Below are 20,161 nucleotides of genomic sequence, written 5' to 3'. Positions count from 1 at the left end.
ACTTATAAAGCTCCTGCGTGGAGTGAGGAGAGTGCAGGAAGGAAGGTTCCTCTATTCATGAAAGACCTGATTTCAAACTCCCCATTGGGTTCCCTTCTCTCCCCAGACTCAGGATAACACTATACCCACTCTCCATACTTCCACTTTCCCTTACTTCTCTGGCCCTTGTGTGGACAGAGTTCAGAGTTTATCTAGGGGACATCCGGAGATGCTCTAGGGGGCATCCAAAGATGTTCTAGGGTGCAGACACAGGTTTGCTTCTCAGCAGAGTCTCTTTGAATTTCTGGTTCTGGCATTTCCCTCTCTTTTTTCACTCTCTCCAGCCACTTTCAGAGCCTAAGAGGATCACAGTTGATTGATGCATGATGGTTCATTGCTCAATAATGAATATAGAAAATTAACTATAAGTGGCTGGAGAGATGGCACAGTGGTTAAGAGCACTGGCTGCTCTTACAGATGACTTGGGTTTGGTTCCCAGTACCCACGTGGTGATTCCCAACCATCTGTGACTCCTGTTCCAGAGGATCTGGTGCTCTCTTCTGGCCTCCATGGGAACTGTATGCACATGGTGCATAGACATGCAGGCAAAACATCCCAGCACAAATAAAATAAAATAGCATAAAATAAAATAAGAATTTAAAAAGAAGTGTTTAAAAAGTAATAACACTTGCCAAAAGAAACTAAAATATGCCAGGCTCGGTAGCAGGTATTTCCATATATTACCTCATGTAACCGCTGTTACATGTGAGACATGTAGTTTCCCTGTGAGAAAGAATTAGAAAAATTGCAATAGTTAAGTGACTTGCAAAGTTCACAAACTTAGAAACTGGTAAAGCTTTATTGGTCATTTTCCTTGTTACTGTGACCAGATATTTGACAAGAGGCAACTTAAGGGAGGACGGCTTTGTTTGGGCTTACACTGGGAAAAGGCATAGTCCATCATTGTGGGGAAGGCATGTGGCACATGGCCCCAGGAAGGCAGCAGTGTGCAGTTGGGACTCCTCCCCTCCCGATGTCTTGGTGGTACAGGATGTGAGACCATGTCATAAAACTCAGTGGCCCACTTTCTCTAGCCAGGCTTCATCTCCTAACAGTTCCACAACCTTCCCAGACATTGCTACCAGTTGGGGACAAAGTGTTTAAATACATGAGCCTATGAGGGACAGTTCACATTCAAACCCCAGCACCAATTCTCTAACCCTGCTCTGTCTGGCAGTAAAGTCCAGGTTCTTGAGCACTGGATCCTTTCTTCATAATTGTCTGTCTCAGGGAATGTCACTTACTGTAGATGTCTGAGCCCCTTGTTCTTCCCCAGACTGGACAAGGGTCAGGAGCTATCTTTACAGAGTCTGGATCTTGCTTATTTCATGGAAGAATCCCTTGGAAGGAGGTGACTGTATGTCCTACTCTGTTCAGCTCCCCAGGTATTTAGCTTTAAAGCTTCACTCTGGAGCCCCGCTCCGTCCCACCAGTTTGAGGAAAGCCCTTTTCACATCCTTGTTCCTTAGACTGTAGATGACAGGGTTGAGGAAGGCTGTGGCGATGTTATAGAAGAGGGCCATTTTCTTGCCACTGTTTGATAAGGAGCCAGAGCCAGGACTCATGTACATGATGATACACGGAATGGCGAACATGGTAACCACAGTGATATGGGAGGCACAGGTGGAAAAAGCCTTTATCCTCCCCTGGGTGGACCGGATCTTCATGATGGAGGTGAAGATGTTGACGTAGACAATGGCAACGAGGGAGAGTGGGACCACAATGACATTGAAGCCCGTGATGAAGTCCACCAAGTCATTGAGCGATGTGTCCGCACAGGCTAACTTCAGAACAGCGGGGACCTCACAGAAGTAGTGATCGATCTCATTAGGACCACAATAGGGCAGCCGCATAGCAAAGAAAGTATAGCACAGGCCACCCACCACACCATAGGTGGCACAGATACCCACCATGAGGAGGCACATCCCATGGCTCATGATGACCTTGTACCTGAGCGGGTGGCAGATGGCCACGTACCTGTCCACAGACATGATGGAGAAAAGCCAGGACTCAGTGACCCCAAAGAGGAGGAAGATGTACATCTGGGCCACACATCTTGTAAAAGAGATGGCCCTCTTCTTGCTGAGAATATGCACTAGCATCTGGGGCACGGTGGTGGTGGTATAGCACACGTCCAGCATGGAGAGGACGCCGATGAAAAAGTACATGGGTGTGTGGAGGCGTGAGTCCTGGCGGATGAGTGTGATGAGGAGGCTGTTGCTCAAGAGGATCAACAGGTAAAAGACTAAAAAGAAAGTGAAGAGCAGAGGATTGGTCCTGGGGTTGGGGGTGAAGCCCAATAAAATGAATTCTGTCACGGAGGACCAGTTGAGCTCCTGCATTGTGATCTTTCCTGTTTAAAGAGGTTTCAGATATGTGATTTGTTGAGCATCTCAAGGGTGCGCAGGGCATCTGTGTACCCATTGTCCATTTCAGGAGGCTTTGGGTTGGCAAGTGGGAGGTGCTGAGAAGTAATTCCCACTTGTAGGTTGAATGATACTGGGATTTGGCTCAGGATTTCTTAAGGACTTTACTGGTGTAAATGGCAGGGTCAGTACAGGGTAGCCCTGCAGTGTACTTTTCATTCTGGTCTGAACCTATGATCCATCCACTTCTCCCAACGCAGCCTGTGTCCCTCTGCTACTCTCCCTACTTTCCATTTTGTTGTGGGACTACAGAGTTTGCTAAGTCCTACATGGGTAAAGTTTAGGATCAGGGTTGGAATTTTCCACAACTTGGGTCAAAGGTGTTTTGTGTTTTAAATTCACCATTAGGATTTAAAAGGTGTGTGTGTGTGTGTGTGTGTGTGTGTGTGTGTGTGTGTGTGGCCAGGTGGTGGTGGCAGCACTTTGGAGGCAGAGGCAGGCAGTTCCTTGTGAGTTCGAGACCAACCTGATCTACAGAGTGAGTTCCAGAACAGCCAAAGCTACACAGAAAAACCCTGTCTTGGAAAAACAAGAGAGAGAGAGAGAGAGAGAGAGAGAGAGAGAGAGAGAGAGAGAGAGAGAGAGAATGTGTGTGTGCGCGCCACTTGCATGGAGACACCCACAGAAGCCAGAAGAAGGCATCACATTCCTTGGGGCTAACATTGCAGGGAGTCTTGAGCTCCCATGTTGGTTCTGGGAACCAAACTAGCATCCTCCGCAAAAACAACAATCACACTTAACTCCTACCCCACACCTGTGAGTAATGGAGCTTGAACTCAGGCTCATACTTGCACGGCAAACACATTACCAGCTGAGCCATCTCCACCACCCTCGGTACCCAGTTATGGCCGGTACCCCGTGATGCCTGGTTTCCTAGATTCCTTTCATCTGTCTGTTTTGTGAACCATCACAGAGACATTTCCTATGGTTTCTCCAGAAACTACCTTGACTTCATTTTAAAAACTTGATCAAAGAAGCATCATGCCGCATGCTAAAATTGCATGGCATAGGCCATTTAATGGGAGCCTGCAGGCCAAATATAAGTTATAAACACATTTTGCCTGGATTGTTTTAGCTTTTACTGTTTTCTGCCTATGTTTTTAAACAGTTGAGCTTATGTACACAAAACTGGACTTCCAGGATCACAAAATAGACCTGATTTTGTCCAGCCCTTGTTTCTACTCAGAAACAGCCTGGAGATGAGTAAGTACCTCTGGCTCCTCTTTGGAATAGATTGGGCACTTCCTTACTCCTGATTCATTTTTTTTAATAGACTGGATTTATGCATTGACATCACCTGCCTATCCCCTATAGCATATGGATTTATGATCCTTGTCCTAGCGATCTGCTCAAATTATGTGCTACTGTGACCACTGTTCCACAATTCAGAAAAATTTATTTTCTTTAAACTTTTTGAGACGCTGTCCTGGACCTCACTCTATATACCAGGATGGCTTTGAACTCAGAGATCTGCCTGCCTCCTCTGGAAATAAAGGGGTATGCCACCACACCCAGGCTATCTTCAGAAAATTTTAGCGGAAGAAAAGGTGGGTAAGTGAGTGGAAGATGAGATGGCCGGGGCGAGTCAGACTGGAGAGCACTGGTGCCGGCTTCTGTTAGTTTCCTGGGGACCCTCTGCTGAGCTACACGAACACTCAATGCTTTCTGTTTTTGCTTCAGGTTGAGCCTGGGAGATGGGGACAAGGACCCCAAGAACCCAAGTGCCAGCTCTCACCAGGTGCCTTGTGTAGACCGGCTAAATGCTCCTTAAGAATTCACTTAAGACTGAAGCAGGCACAGAGGTAGGGGACTGCCGTTTCTTGACTGGCTGCCTCCTGACAGCACAACTGGGAATGCCCCTGGTCTACATGGGCATTTGCTGTGAGGTTTAATTAAAGTCTTACAATTTCAGAGTTATACATCCTCAGTTTTCATCGTGCTCTTGAATATTTTTGTCTAGGACAAACTTATGAGCTATAAAGCATCCTACTGCCTCTCCTCCAGACAAGCATGGCCTCTTCCTAGGTTAGGCACTTCTTGAAGCTCAATTTGATAACTAGTAATGTAAGTTCCTCATCTTACCAAAGCCCAGCGAGGAGGAGTAGTGGGACTGGGGCTTTGTAGAAAGACAGAGAATATAATGATCATCAAGCCAACGGCCCTTCCCCCCAGTCCAGGAAGCAAAGATGCAAGTGACAGGCCTAGGACTGCTTGCCCCCATGATGAACTTGCCTCCTTAGCTCAAGTAAAGACTAGAGCTGGCCTCTGGTCTCACTTACTTTGGCTGGTTTGCTCTGTGTCTTAGGGTTGGTTGGTTGGCCTCTCTTAGGCTCAGATTTTGACTCTGTCACATCTAAGTTTGTTGATGAACTGCTGTTAATGAAAAGGCAGATGACTGTGCCATTGCAAAGTCTTGGTGGGGGGTGACTCGCTAGGCTGTAAAGTCTTGGTGGAGGGTAACTATCTAGGCTATAGAATCTTGGTGGAAGGTGACTCTTTAGGCCAGAGTTGACTGGTGATTGGGGCTATTAGCCTTGGTTCCTTGCCATGAAGGAATGGAAATCAGAGAATTGTCTGTGTTTTTAGTGTGAACTCCTGTATTTGTCTCTAACTCCTCTCCTGCAATACAGAATGGGATGAGACACTAAAGAAAGCAGACTTTGCTGTTTCTGGTTCTCACCCTCAGCAGCTCATTGTGTCTTATCTACTGAGAGAATATTGACTTCATAATGTCTGATTCTAAATGTGGTTTCTCTCCTGTCACCACCCATTTCCTCTCTCTCTCTCTCTCTCTCTCTCACACACACACACACACACAGAGAGAGAGAGAGAGAGAGAGAGAGAGAGAGAGAGAGAGAGAGAGAGGAGAGAGAAAGAGAGAGAGAGAGAGAGAGAGAGAGAGAGAGGGAGAGAGAGAGAGAGAGAGAGAGAGAGAGAGAGAGAGAGAGAGAGAGAGAGAGAGAGAGAGGCAGGCAGGCAGACAGACAGAGACAGGCAAACAGACACACACATCATTTCTCCATATCAGCATAGACCTTTAAGGGTAATAATAATCCAGTGTTTGTGTGTGTGTGTTGGTGGGGGGAGCAGAGAGAAGATAGGAAAAGCTGGTAAGGTCCCAACAGAAAGACATGTAAGTGTTAGAGTTTGGTGTAAACAGCCAACAAGACAGACACTCAAGGCAGAGAAAGACACAGGGAACCAGAGGCTAGCTGTCGGTGTGATGGATGTGGGTGTGGAAATCAAGGAGCACAGGTGTGGGGAGAGAGGACTGGGGGGCCTCAGAAGGAGGGAGAAGGTTCATTTATCTCTAAGTTTCAAAAGAGGGATGGGGCTAGGGAGTTGAAGTTAGGAGCTAAGGGGTTAAGTCAGGGTTAAGAGTGCTTGCTGCTCTTCCAGAGGACCCAAGTTCAGTTAACAGCACCCATCTCAGGCATCTCATGATAGCCTGTAACTCCAGCTCCACGGGATCTAAAATCCTTTTCTGGTCTCCAAGGGAACTCAGCACAGATGTGGTGGGCTCTCTCCCTCTCAAAGTAAACACAGGATTTTTTAAAAAAGAGTGACAAAGGCTAAAGGAAGCATAGTGACACTGAGACTTTACAAAAGACTGTTGGAGGGACCAAAGAAGACAGCAAGTAAAAGGAGAGAGAAAGGAGGCTGGCGAAGGAAGAAAGAATGTCAAGGTACTGATAGGCACAGTATGAGGGCAGTGAGACCCTGCAGGCCGTCAGGCAGAGAGACATAGCGGCAATGAGCTAAGAGTTGTGAGTGGATATTTATAAGATGAAAATTGAGGCAGAGATGGAGGGGGGTGAGTTGGCGGGAAGAGGTGTCTAGGAAAGAAGAAAGGGGAAAGAGGAGGGAAGAGTTCAAGGTAGACGAAGAATACAGGAGCAGGCAGGGGGCTACAGACAGGGGAGGGCTAGGCAGAGATGCAGACGTGGAGGAGGATGCAGAGGACCAGACTCTAGCAGGAGACTCCCAAGGAGAGAAGCCTTGTGAATCCGAGAGGGTGGTGGAAGAAGAGATATCTGGGAGGAGAGGACCATCTACAGGCAAAGCCAGAGACAGAGCGAGTCCAGGAAAGACGTTCGGAGAGAAAGAAAGGCAGACACAGTTGACTCAGGACTCAGTCAGAGAACCCCAGAGAGGCAGGAGGGAGAGACGGGAGACAAAGGCCCAGCAAATGGAAGCAGCAGCCAAGGGCAAATGGACAATGAGTGAAATATAGCAAGCTAAAGGCTGGGAGGACACAGGCTTGCTGACAGAGAGGGCAATAGCTAGACTCAGAGGGAGGGTCAGCCAGAGACAGGTGGCCACATACACTCACACAGACAGGGAAAGGGACAGAATCAAACACGCAGAAACAGCTGCTCTAGCAGGCCAACAGAAACTGTAGGTTGCCCTGGACTCCTACCTGGAGCTCCTGGCCAGCACACCTGGAGATGGAACAGCTGCCAAGTCTCCAGGAGGACTGGGAACCCTCCTGTCCCGAGCATATAGTTCTGCAGGAAAAGGGTGTGGGCGGTGCCTCATCAAACTCTGGAGGCCACTCCCCAGTGGCACTTGGCTCCAGGGCTCCAGACAGGATAGTTCCAGCAGCTGTCTCTAGGCTGGGGGGAGAGGCCCTGGACTCTGAGGAATCTCCCTCTCCAGGGACACACGGCCGCTCCTTCTGGGTTCTAGGATGGCTTGAGACTCAGCTGGGACAGGGTTGAGGATACTGGGGACATTGATGCTAGGCTCAGGCAAGGCCTCCAGGCCAGGGTTGACTCAGGGGTTCCTCCCACAGGAAAAAAATCAGGAGACACTCCGGGAGCTCTGGAGACACAGAAGTCCACGAAACTGCCCTTTCTCCCTGCCAGGGGAAGTACCCAGGGCTTTTAAACCCATTAGGATAGTAGGCAAAATGTCTAAGGTCCTTGAGCTGTCATAGTCTACATCTGTATTGTAGACTTGACCATGGTGATATTTTGTTTGTGCTGTAATAAATAAAGCTTGCCTGAAGATCGGAGTGCGGAGCTAGTCAGCCATAAAGGCCAGGCAGTGGTTGCACACCCCTTTAGTCCCAGCACTCGGGGGTGGAGTTGGGAAGGGAGAGGTCTGGGCAGAGAGAGGAACATAAGTCAGGAGGAGACACGATTCAGGATTCGGTCTGAGGTTTTGTAGAGATAGGATCTTGCCTATTCAGCCTGAGAACTGGGAGAGGTAAGAACTCTAGTGGCTGGCTGCTCTGCTTCTCTGATCTTTCAGTTTTCACCCCCAAATATCTGACTCTGGGATTTTATTATTAAGAAAAATTATAATTTGCACTACACTCAACAACAAAAATTATGGGCTCAAAAACAGGGACCATGTGAAACAAATATTGCTAGCATATTAATGTTTTTTATTATCAGCATTCAGCTACAGTTCATTAAATGTTCACATAATCACATAGAAAGTAATTGTATTTAATGTGGAACCTTGAATATGGTACATCTTAATCCTTATCATAAAGCAGGGAGTCTGTGAGGGTCTTAAATCAGGACACTTGGCGAACAATTTTTCTTTTCCCTGCGGGAAGTATAGGGGTGGGGTGGGGTCAGAGACTAGGGCACAGATTCAAGACAGAAACTAAAAAGAATTTTCATCTTGCAAGTGAGTCAGAGCGAGATGGCAGGGAAGACCTTGGGATGCTCATCTTTGAGGTCTTTGGACAAAGGATAGAGAGAAAGCCTGTATTCATCTTGTAGCAATAGAAATGGCAGACTCCATCCTTTCTGAGCGTGAGACACTCATTGGCTCTCAGAAGCCTAGGGACCATCTGTGAGGTGGCCAGCATGGATTCCTCTCTTCCTGCCTGACAAGTCCCCAAGCAGTCAGAAGACTCTAAGCTTCCTCCCTTCTCAACCTCAGGGCCTAAATTCCACAGTAAAGCTGTGGATCGTCGGTGTCCACACTGTTACTTCTGCCATCTTTCTAACACACCCCTGCCTTTGTTCCTCCACTGATGAGAAACCTCCACTGGTTCCCATGTGCAGAAGACAATCTCAGCTCCTCTGTGGGTGGCCAGAGCCCTTCCTGGGGATATTCCTCTCCAACTCTCCAGCATCACCATTTTGCAGAGTTCTTTGATTGACACTCCACTCCGGGCAGCCAGAACCACCTGTATCTTCCCCCCACTCCTGCTGCTTCCTCAGTCCTGGTTGCTCTGCCATAGCATGTAGCCTGGAAAACATCTGTGCACACCTCCAAACCCAGCTCCACTGTTCTCTGGTCTGTGAAGCCTCCCCTTGCAAATAGGTGGCCATTCTTTTCTCGTGTCTAGCCTCATGCCCTGCGAAGCACCTCCCTGACATCAGCTCCATGCTGACACTCACCGTCTCCTCTTGAGAACCTTACAGTGTCACTTATCACGTCCCCCTCTGTGCTGTGGTTTCGCTGGTCACTTGGTTGACGCTAGAAGCGTTTATGTGCACCAATGTTGGATCAGCATTACAGACCAAGGGCGATCAAGACTTGACCCTCTCTTGTTCATGTTCTCCCTCCTTCTGCTCCTCATTTAGACCTTGGGGGCTCAGTCCAGTGCTCCAATGTGGTTCTCTGTCTCAATCTCCATTCATCAACGGGTGAAGGTTCCCTCAACCAGATTCTCTGAATGTGGCTGGCTCGGGGTCTTTCTGAAAAGCCATTGACAATGACACTGGGACTTGTTTCCTCTGCATATACTGGATTTTTGGGATCCAGTCTGTTTGGATGCTCACCTTCCTGGACCTGGAGGGAGGGGGGAGGAACTTGAACTTCCCACAGGGCAGGAAACCCTGACTGCTCTTAGGGATGGACAGGGAGGAGGAGAGGAAGTGGGGGAGTGGGAGGGTGTTGGGAGGAGGGGCGGAAATGGAAACTTTTATAAATTAATAAACTTTTATAAAAAAAAACCATCAAAAAAAGACCCTGTCGCTCTGTTCATGGTGATTTTTTAAAAAGATTTTTTAATTGATTTTTATTGAGCTCTACATTTTTCTCTGCCTCTCCCCCCCCCTTTCAACCCTCTCCCAAGGTCCCCATGCTTCATGGCAATTTTGAGAATTTTGCTCACGGTGATTCTGAGGACTGGCTGGAGAATGGAGAGGGATACAGGTGCCCAGAGGGCCTGGGGAAGGGTGCGCATGGGTTTTTGTAATGACACAGAGTGTCCCATTGACTCCTTCCCCCTACAGACAAGGAAGGAGTTCAGTGGAGAGGAGATATCTGAGCTGAGTCTGGGAAAATAAACAGGAATTTGTTGTGCACACAAGGAAGAGAAGCGCAGTCTGAGTACAGAGAGTAGAGTGTGCAAAGATCCAGTGGAAGGAAACACGGCCGTGTGGTCCCTCCCTGTGACCATTTAAGGACAGTGTTTGTGTCGCTGGCAGCTGTGCTGCAAGCCTCCGTCAAATGGATCGTATAAACGAACATAGGGTACATTTGCAGGGCAGAAGGAAGCTGGGTGTGAACAGAGCACAGGGGGAATTATCCCTGGTGCAGCTATCATGGGAAGGAAAAGGTCTAAAGAGAACAAGAATAGAATTTTGGCTAGGTCAGGGACTCGTGGGTAAACCTCCATCCCTGAAGCTCCCTGGAGTTTTGTAGGCCTGACTTAGGGTGGTGTCTGCTGGCTCAGGTCCATAGCCCATTCTCAACCTTACAGCTTGCTCCCCAAGGCCTGTGTCCTCCCAAGTCCTGTCTATGTACCAAGAATAATTTCCTAGCAAAAGACAGAGATAAACGTATGGACATTTTTTTGCGATCATAAAACTTGGTTACAAAGAAGCATCAAAAATAAAGATGAAATATAAAAAAAACAAAGATAGTAAATGATTTACAAGAGTCAAGTTGAATACAGTCTACTGTATGTGTAACTAAACTGCATTGTTCTTCATTAAATACAACCTGAAAAACAAGACTTGATTTCTGTTCATAAGACAGCATGGAACCCACTTCAATTCTGTATCTGCAATGCGTATCTTCTCACTAAACAGCCACAATCCTATGTTATATAGAATATTGAGCTTAAATGTTTTTAGTCATTCTGTCTGGCAAATGTCAAAAGCTGGAAGAGCTGGAGAGTCTGTAGCTGGCAGGAACAAGAGAAACGGAGAATGCAGAGGGGCGAACACAAGATTTGGGATTTTATTTTTTGCCTCCTAGTGGGTGGCGGGACCTGTCTCTCTGCCTGCTTCACTTCTAAAATGAAGGCAATTTAGCCAATCAGAAAGGGCTGCTGTGAGAAGGAGATAGCAATGAACATGTGCCCGTCAAGTATTAGGGTTCCACTCAGCTCCCAATGTGGTAGCTCCCCCTTGTCTACAAGAGACACGGACCTAGTCTTCCAGTGGCTGCCTGAACAGCAGAGCGTCACGGCTTACACATACCGAGGGAAGGGCAGCACATACAGGGCAGACACTCTGGACACAGGGGTGGTTCTCATCCTGCCTGAGGCAGAGCAGGACAGAGCTCACCGCATTACTCAGAACAGTGGCGGTTGAAAACCTCTGAGCTGTTTATTTCTTAAAATTTTCATTTAAACACACATACAAGGGGAAATCAAACTGCAGATAAAGGGGGGCATACTAGGGAGGTTCACGCCTGCCCTAGATGTGGGCCAACCATCACTGAGAGAGCTTGAACCGGATTCTTCCTCAACTGCATCTTGATAGACGGCCTTGACTTCAGCCTTGGGGAAGATCCTGAACCAGAGGCTCCACCTCAGCTGGATGAGGCTACCAGACTCTCAGAACTGTGAGATCATGCCTGTTGCTTAAGCCACCATACGTCAGAGGAATTTTAAACAGCAATGGGACAGTAGTTTATTGCTTGATGCCTCTGGCACACTCAGTTGTGTAATACTTGTTTATTGCTCATTTAGTGCCTTTCTGAGCCGTCCATGTGCCAGGCACTGTAATGGGGTTTATACGCATTCTGTGTTGAGCAAGACAGACACTAGGAATCTACTGACTGGGGCTAAGAAAAACAGTGCCCATTTAATTTAAAATGACGCTCACAAACACGTTCTATTAGCCTAGAAATGGAGCTGAAATGTTCCTGTTACACACACCGCACCAGGGAGCGCATGACTTCCTTTTAAAAGTAAAATAACAAAATAAAATAGCCAGATGTGGTGGTACACACCTTTCATCACAGGCACTTGGAAGGCGAGGTAGGCAGATCTCTGAGTTAGAGGCCAGGCTGATTTGCATTGTAAGTTCAAGGCCAGCCAGGGTTATATAGTGAGATTCTGTCTCTAAAAAACAAACAAACAAACAAACAAGATATACTGAATGTAAACTAATCAAAACCAAGCAAATTTTGCTAATAATTGAACACATTTCAAAGTTTCTTTGTATATACTAGTATTTCTTGACTCTGAGAGTTGATAATTCAATGGGGTGAGAAGAATTGTAATACTAAAGGAATTTTTGAGCATCTTGCGTATCCATATATGGGAGGGAGTTTATACAGTCTCACGGACCCCTGAGGGTCTCTGTTAAGGACATGATATTTTCTTGAGTGGTGTAGCCATGGATAAGGTACCCAGATTTCAGAAAATACTCCTGCTTATGTGTATGCCAGCAGCCCTAGTTAAACTCAGTGGATCAAAAGCAAGCAAGCAAGCAAGCAAGCAAGCAAACAAACAAATAATAACTCCCTGAAACCACCAGTGTAGAAGGGGGAATTATTAGGAGGAAAGATTACAGGGAGAGGGGGAAGGATATGAGAGACGATAGTGGGTGTGTGTGAACATTACCAGCCTTTGCTATATACATGCCTGAAAATGTCTAGAATAAGATTTGTGTGTGGCCACATGCTCTCCTGAGCCTAACAGAGAATAATTCTTTTTTATTCATATATTTATTTTATATCCCAGATATAGCTTCCCCACATCCTCCCCTTCCAATCCCTCTCCTCCATTCCTCCCTCCCACCTCCCACCTCCCAATCCTTTCTTCTTCCATCTCCATCCCGGAAAGGGCAGGTCTCCCGCAAGTATCAACAAAGCTTGGCATATCATGTTGCAGTAAGACTAAGCACCTCCCCACATATTAAGGTTGGGTAAAGCGACCCAGTATGAGGAGTAGGTTCTCAAAAGCCTGTAAAAGAGCTGGAGACAGCCCATGTTCCCACTGTTAGGAGTCTCACAAGAGCACCAAGCTACACAACTGTAACATATATGCAGAGTGCCTAGGTCAGTCCCATGCAGGCTCCCTGGTTGCCGCTTCAGTCTCTGTGAGCCCTGATGAGTCCAGGTTAGTTGACCATGTGTTTTCTTGTGGTACCCTTGACCGCTCTGGCTCCTACAATCCATTCTTCCCCTCTTCTTCAGGATTTCAAGAATTCTGCTTAATGTTTGGCTGTGAGTCCGCATCTGTTTCCATCAGCTGGTGGATAAAACCTCCCTAATGACATTTGGACGAGACACCAATCTGGTCACAGAAGATGGCTGGTTCAGGCTACTTATCCACTATTGCTAGGAATCTAAGTTGGGGTCATCCCTGTAGATTCATGGGAAATTCCCTCGCACCAGGTTTTTATCTGACCCCCAAATGCCCTCCCCATTTCCAGTAGTCTCTTTCAGTACTTTCCTCCTCCATCATCTCCAATAATAGACATTTTAAAGATAAACTTTTATTTGTTTATTTATTTGTGTGTGTGTGTGTGTGTGTGTGTGTGTGTGAGTCATAGCAATTGTGTAGAGATCAGAGGACAGCATTTATGGAGTTGGTTCTCTCTTTCTGCTTTATACATAGGTTGTGGGGGTAGAACCCCAGCTGTCAGGCTTATGTGTTAAGTGCTTTTACTTGTTGAAAAATCTTATTGATCCTAGACAAACTATTTTTAAAACCTTGAATACACTTAAAAGCTTTAAAAAAGACTAAGTGTCTCGAGTTTAAACTCTAACGTAAAAGTGACATGAGAGAGGCCAGCTGAGATAAATAGGGAGCTTGCCTTGGAAATAGTTACTAATTCTGCAGAACTTGAGTATTCTTTAAAAAAATTTATGTGCATGTGTACATGTTTGTATGTATATGTGCATGTGTGAGTGTGTGCCACATGTGAGTGCAGTCCCTGCAGAGGTCTGAAGAGGGTGTCTGATGCCCTGGAGCTGGAGTGACAGGCCTTTGTGAGCTCCTGGCATGGGTGCTAGGAACCGAACTCAGGTCCTCTGGAACCTGTGCTCTCAGCTGCTGAGCTGTCACCCCAGCTCCTTGAGTATCGCTTTTGTGTCCTCATGGGATACAGGGGATAGAACACAAAGTCAGTCTCCACATGCACAAGCACAAATGTGCACCTGAAGACACACATGGGCCCACAGACACATGAACATGCATAACACACACATATACACACAAATAAAAATGAGCTAGCAAACATAATTTGTGAATGCTGCATATTTCAAGAAATAGAATGGGAGCTTGAAAGCCTTCTCCCCAAATAGAAACTGCAAAAGAAAATTAAGATAAAATATGTGGGAAAAGAGCAGTCTCTCTCTCTTTTTCCTCTGCCCCTCATGAAATAAATAACATGTAAGTTATAAAAGAACATTCTTCAGCAGTAAAATAAATCAGCATGTATAAATGCCCCAAACTGATTGAGTGGCTGTTATAAGTTATAGAAGCGTGCACAGTGACTGCTTCACCTCAAAATTTGTGAAAAACTTGTTTAATAATTTTATCCATGTTTCTCAAAAAATGTTATGTGATTATTTCCAGTCTGTAGTAATGAATAGCTTCCTTCTTTTTGTTTCTCTTGTTTCACAAAAGTCTGAAGAAAATAATTTATTACTTTTGTAAAAAAAAAAAACCAAACACAAGTAGCAGACTCAAAAAAGTATTCTCAATGCATGGAACAGGCAAAACAGCAAACAAACAAAAATGTACACTCAAAATGTACAAGAAACTGCAAATCAAAAGAGGCAAGGAGCACTTACCACCTGCCAATTACTATAGATGCTTTAAATGTGCCTCTCACCTAACCCTTCTGAACCTTCTGGGGCATGCACTATTTTTTTCCCGGTTATGGATGAGGAAACCGAGACCTGGAGAAGTTAGGTGACTTTTCTGCCATTGCTGAGTTACTGAGGACACAGCTGGAATTAAACCCAGACCTCTGACGCGAGAGCCTGGTACCCTACATAATTCTCCCTGTGATTCACGGGAAGGAAAATGCAGATTAAACAGGAAGCAACATTGCCACCTGTAAGACAGCTACAAGACAGAAACATTATACTGAAGGACACCGAGTACTGGCGATTTTAGATGTGACTTGCTATAACCACTTAGAAGAGTAAAGATCTCATCATTAGATGAGTAGGTAAGATAAACATGGCATTGAGTTACGTGCTTTTCAGTCATACTGTTAACTGCTACCATTTGCATTTTTGACACATATAAAAATAATTCTAGGCATTACTCTTGGATTTGATAGTATTCAATCAAAAGTTTAATAGAAGGTTGAATAGACCAGTTTAAAGACAGCTTAAAGAAAAACTGTTTGAAATCAGTTTAACTTTGCTATTGTCTAATTTTCTTTAAAATGATTTGTTTATTTTAATTTCACATGAATGGGTGTTTTACCTGCATGTATGTTTCTGTACTGCATGCACACAGGGCCTGCAGAGGCCAGAAGAGGGCTTCAGATCCTCTAGAACTGGACTTACAGACAGTTGTGAACTGCCATGTAAGTGTTCCGAACTGGACTCAAGCCTTCTGTAAGAGCAACCCGTGTTCTTACAAGTCACCTCTCTAGCCATATCCAATTTTCTTTGAAAGAAAGAAAAAGTGGATTGGACAAAGCCATGACAAAAGATTAATGTGTCTACTTTTGCTTCTCTCAGCTGCATGTCCATAGATAGATAAATAGAAATATAGATAGCTAGATACAGATATGCATACATATTTTATTTTATACAATATATATTTATTTTCTCAAAAGTGAGATTTAAAATATAAAGTTTAAATGAACCAAGGTTCTAGAAAGATGTTTCAAGGGCTAAGAGCACATATTGCTCTTGTAAGGACCCGAGTTTGGTTCCCTAGCATCCATATCAGGTGGCTCACAACTACATCCATACCAGGTGTCAGATTCTAAAGGAATCTGGCTTTCTCAGACCCCTGCACTTACATGACATATCCACTCACCCCTACACACAAAATTAAAGCAATAAAAATAAATCTTAAAACTAACCCGACTCAAGTAAAAGTAATTTTCATAAACTGAGCTCAGATTAGATCAGTTAGTAGCCACAGTTTTACATATGGATCTAAAACCACCCTCGCTTAGACTTTACGGCTTCTAGTACAAAAGCAATCCTAAGTATTAGCTGTAAAGAGTCCATCGGACAGCAGCAAGCCAAGGTTGTGTGCCTTGTGTATAGTCTTCCTCGTGTCATTTTCAAATCCAAGTTCCCTCAGCTTGGAGAAAAGCCTGTGTTCATGTTACACACTTGGCTGTGCTCGTGCTGAACTGACATGGACTTCTAGAAGTACGAAGAGAGCCAAGGAAGAGCAAGGAAACAATGTCCATGAACTCAAGGATAGCCTTTTAAAAACAACCCCTTCGCCTCTAGTACTTAACTGAGTCTTTGGAGGAAGCTGAAAACTTAACAAGTTACAGTGGGACTTTCTGTTTAGGAGTGGCCACAGTCTCTCCTGGCTGTTTGGAAACTCGTGTGGTTCAGAACCGATTTCTGTAGTGTGCCAAATGAGCTCCATCCAGTCTTTCAGGCCTGGGTCACCGGGCTGTCCCTCTGTCTCCTAACACTTTCAGAAAAGCCCCCTTTACATCCTTGTTCCTGAGGCTGTAGATGATGGGGTTGAGGAAGGCAGAGACAACATTGTAGAACAGAGCCAGTTTCTTGTCCCGCTCTGGGTCATACCAAGAGCCGGGCCTCATATACATGATCATGGCTGGCCCGTAGAACATAGTGACCACAGTGATGTGGGATGCACATGTAGAGAAGGACTTGAGCCTTCCCTGGGAGGAGCGGATTCTTAAGATGGAGGCAAAAATGCAGCCGTAGGAAGCCAAGATGAGGGAGAGAGGGACCAGGAGTAAGATGAAGCCCAAGATGAAGTCCAACTGGTCATTGAAGGATGTGTCTGCACAGGCCAACTTCAGGACAGCAGGGACTTCACAGAAGAAGTGATTGATCTTGTAGGGGCCACAGTAGGGCAGACGCATGGTGAAGACCGTGTAGATCAGAGCACCAGTGATGCTGATGGACCAACAGATTGTGACCATCTTGATACAAACGAGACGGCTCATGAGTAGAGAGTAGTGAAGGGGGAAGCAGATGGCGACATATCTGTCATAGGCCATAATGGCATAGAGAACACATTCAGCAATTCCCAGGACCAGGAAGATGAACATCTGGGCTACACAAGCACCCCAGGAGATGGTCCTCCTTGGACATATCATATTAACCAGCATCTGGGGCACAGTGGTAGTGACGTAACTCATGTCTACCAAAGAGAGGATACTGAGAAAGAAGTACATGGGTGTGTGAAGGCGAGAGTCTAGGTAGATCAGAGTGACAATGAGGCCATTGCCCAGGAGGGTGATCATATAGAGCAGAAGAAAAAAGACAAACAGGGCCACTCTGACCTGTGACTCACTGGAGAAGCCAAGGAGGATAAACTCAGACACTGAGCTGTAGTTTCCCTTTCTAAGGATCTGCATGGTGATCTGACCGTTACAGAGAGAGGCACACTCTTCTCTTCTGTCTGTAGCCTTAGGGCAGGAAGACCGAAGCAGAGCCGCACACACAACAGCATACACAATTGCTTCCAGGGATGCAGTCAAACCTGTGCTGAGCTGGATGGAAACAGTGTCAAAGCTAGGGCTTCTGGGACACTGGGCAAGGAGCTGAGAAATCTGACTGCTCACAGGATCACCATGGAAGTCATCTTCATCTACAGGAGTTAAGTGACGATTTTTGCAGCAGGGAGTTCAGCCAACTCATGACCAATGCCAGTTCATTCCGCCAGGGATACGCACTTGTCCCAGTAGGTAGGCAGATCCTTCTGCTAGCAGGAGATTAAAATGATGTCTGAAAATCTAGGTTAGCAGGCTGTGGGTGCTTGGGTACCACCAAGCCAGAGCTGTGCCGTAGGCACAGAGCTGAAACTGCGGAGGAGGCAAGTGGAGAACTTACAAAGCTGATAAAAACAGGCAGGAGAGCAAATGGAAGTTTATTTTACTACTGGTTTTAGGTTATAGCCAAATCTAGGTAAAATATATTAATTTAGAAACTCATATTTATTGACTGAGTTATAGGTGGTCTTATTAATAGATTAAAAATATCAGGCAAATTAACTCAAGATAAAATTACTACAGTTGTGCTTGATGCTGAAAATGTTTTATAGCATATGAGAAATATATTTAGGGGTTGAGTATGCAGTTCAGTTTGGAGAGTGTTTCTCTAACATACACTAAGCTCAATAGCATCCATAAACCTGGCACGGTGTCACCTACCTGTAATCCCAGGATCAGGAGATGGAGACGGAAGGACTAGAAGCTCCAGGTCATCCTCAGCTACATAGTGAATTGAAGGCTAGCCCAGTCTACGTGAAAGCCTGTCCCGAAAAGTAAAATAAAAGACTTAATAAATGCATTTAACTGAAGCCATTATGTTATGATCTAGGTATGGCAGCACTGTATTTGGCTAATAAATATTATGGTTAAAATGGAAAAGGAAAGACATATTTGAGTAACACAGAGCAGGGACCTCACAGCCTGTGCTTCTGAAGAGGTGACCCTGGTTTCTAGCTTGCTGCTTCCAGTTTCCCCGAGGCCTACCCAGGCTTTGTCTCCTGAACTTAGAAATGTGAGATTTTCTGTTGCCTTCCCTTGGCGAGGCATTTAATCAGCTTCCCCTGAGCGGCCCAGTGGTAGTCCCTTACCTAGCAGTGTGACCTTGGACAAATTTGCTGCTGGTCTCAGTCTCCACAACTGGTAAACAGAGATGAAGAGTTTGTGGCACAGATTTACAGCAAGGTGCGTGTGAGACACAGTGTCTTCTGCTTACACTGTGGCTCTACAGGAGAGGTTCACCGTTCTCTTAAGTGTGCAGGGCAGAGTTCGAGTGGGCGGACTCAGGGGTGCTCTTTTGTCACATGAAGTTGGAGTGTGGAGTTCCAGCTCCTGAGAAGCCCTGGGGATTACTTGCCTAGTCAGTGAACATAGCACAGGGCCACTGTGCTGGATGAAAGAGGCAGTCAGGAAGTCTAATGTTCCTAAGATGTTTCAGGGTTGGCCCCTGGAACTGGGGAGCTGGACATCCTTTGGAAGTTTTCATTAGGAACTAAAATTTCTTCCCTCTGAGACGGCATAATGTCTGTAAGGGTGGCCATGGCAGCCAGGTGATCAAAAGGCTGGGCAGATAGGCGTCCCTCCTTTGACCCAGTTTGAAGACTCCCAAATGCCCCGTTGTGTCCTACTGGAATTCCAAGAGAGAATAATGGTTGTCTGGCCTCATTAACTGTTGCAGAATAATGATTACCACAAAGGAGCCTGCCTTGTGGATGAGAGGCTTGGGCCAATTGTGAGCTACAGTACCATCCAACAGTCTGGTCTCAGCTAATTATCTGGTACTTCCTAAGGCTCAGTGAGAACCATGAACAATGAACTTCACACCATCCCAGAACTGAGGTATTAACACCCTGAACATAATGTGTTTAAGAACTGGAGGAAACTCTCCTCTCCCTTCCCCTTTGGCCTCATCCTCCCTTCTCTCTTATTTTCCCTCCCTGTTCTCACTCCCTTCTCTCCCTCTCCTTTCCCCTCCCTTTCATCCTCTTTTATTCTTTTCCTCTTCCTTCTTTCCCTCCTGCTCTTCCTCCTTCCTTCTTCTGCTTCCCATCCCTCTGAGGTCACCCAGCCAACAAATTTGAGGCTGGAGCCTTGAGTCGCATCTCTCTGAAGTCTAATTCCATCTATTCCGGCACACTTGTTTGTCCCTTAGCATAGTTTCTGCCCATCTAACACTTAGTTATGTTGAGTTAACTTCTACTTATGCACTATGATTTAACCCATGAAAGTTCTACTAAGAATTTCTCAGTGTGTTTGTAAAGGATACACACCTATAACTCTCTTTATCTATAGTGTAGTTTCTTGGTTTTGTATTAGACCAGTGCTAGGCTGAAAGACTGAACTGAGAACTGTGTGTTCTTAAACTTTCTAGGAGAGCTTGTGCATGCTTTGTAGTGTTTCTTACTTCTTCCGTATTTGATTTGTAGAGTTCATGAGTTAACCCATACAGGTCTAGACTTCACACTGTGGAAGGGTTTTAACTATGCATTCCAAGTTTTAAAAATTTATGCTGGGTGTGGTGACACAGGTCATTAGTCCTAGGACTCAAGTGGTAGAGGCAGGTGGATCTCTGGGAGGTGGAGGCCAGTAGGGGCTACACAGTAAGTTCCAGGCTAGCTAGGGCTGCATAGAGAGACTATGCAAAATAAAGAATGAGACAAAAAGAATTTGTGATTATTCAGGTGATTTAATGTTTGCAAATGAACTTCAATACTTAACGTCTTTCAAAGAGTCTGTCCACTTTACCTAAGCCTTAGTTAATTAGATTAAGGTTGCTCATAACATTATCTTTTTATATCTGTGGAATCTATAGTGATGTTTTTCCTTCATATTCCTGAGACTGGAAGTTAGTGTCTTCAACCT

The 20,161-nt window shown here is 45.6% G+C and overlaps 2 protein-coding genes across 2 annotated transcripts; both read right to left on the bottom strand.

The window, feature by feature from the left end:
- Positions 1 to 934: 934 nt before the first annotated feature.
- Positions 935 to 2,429, bottom strand: LOC125410767 (olfactory receptor 2D2-like). The gene has a single exon (XM_048450458.3). It carries the CDS (start codon positions 2,379 to 2,381, stop codon positions 1,443 to 1,445), a length of 939 nt encoding a protein of 312 aa, XP_048306415.3. The 5' UTR covers positions 2,382 to 2,429; the 3' UTR covers positions 935 to 1,442.
- Positions 2,430 to 16,219: 13,790 nt separating this feature from the next.
- On the bottom strand, positions 16,220 to 17,167 carry LOC125410766 (olfactory receptor 2A12-like). The gene has a single exon (XM_085698108.1). It carries the CDS (start codon positions 17,165 to 17,167, stop codon positions 16,220 to 16,222), a length of 948 nt encoding a protein of 315 aa, XP_085554234.1.
- Positions 17,168 to 20,161: the final 2,994 nt, after the last annotated feature.

This window comes from Myodes glareolus, chromosome 3, assembly GCF_982192425.1.
Source record: "Myodes glareolus chromosome 3, mMyoGla1.1, whole genome shotgun sequence".
NCBI lineage: Eukaryota > Metazoa > Chordata > Mammalia > Rodentia > Cricetidae > Myodes > Myodes glareolus.
The sequence above is the reverse complement of the archived record's forward strand: the minus strand, read 5'-3'. Positions and strand labels throughout refer to the sequence as shown.

Bases quoted from the DNA above. Each gene is read 5' to 3' on its own strand.
- LOC125410766 (XM_085698108.1), bottom strand. From the start codon at position 17,167: ATGCAGATCCTTAGAAAGGGAAACTACAGCTCAGTGTCTGAGTTTATC.
- LOC125410767 (XM_048450458.3), bottom strand. From the start codon at position 2,381: ATGCAGGAGCTCAACTGGTCCTCCGTGACAGAATTCATTTTATTGGGC.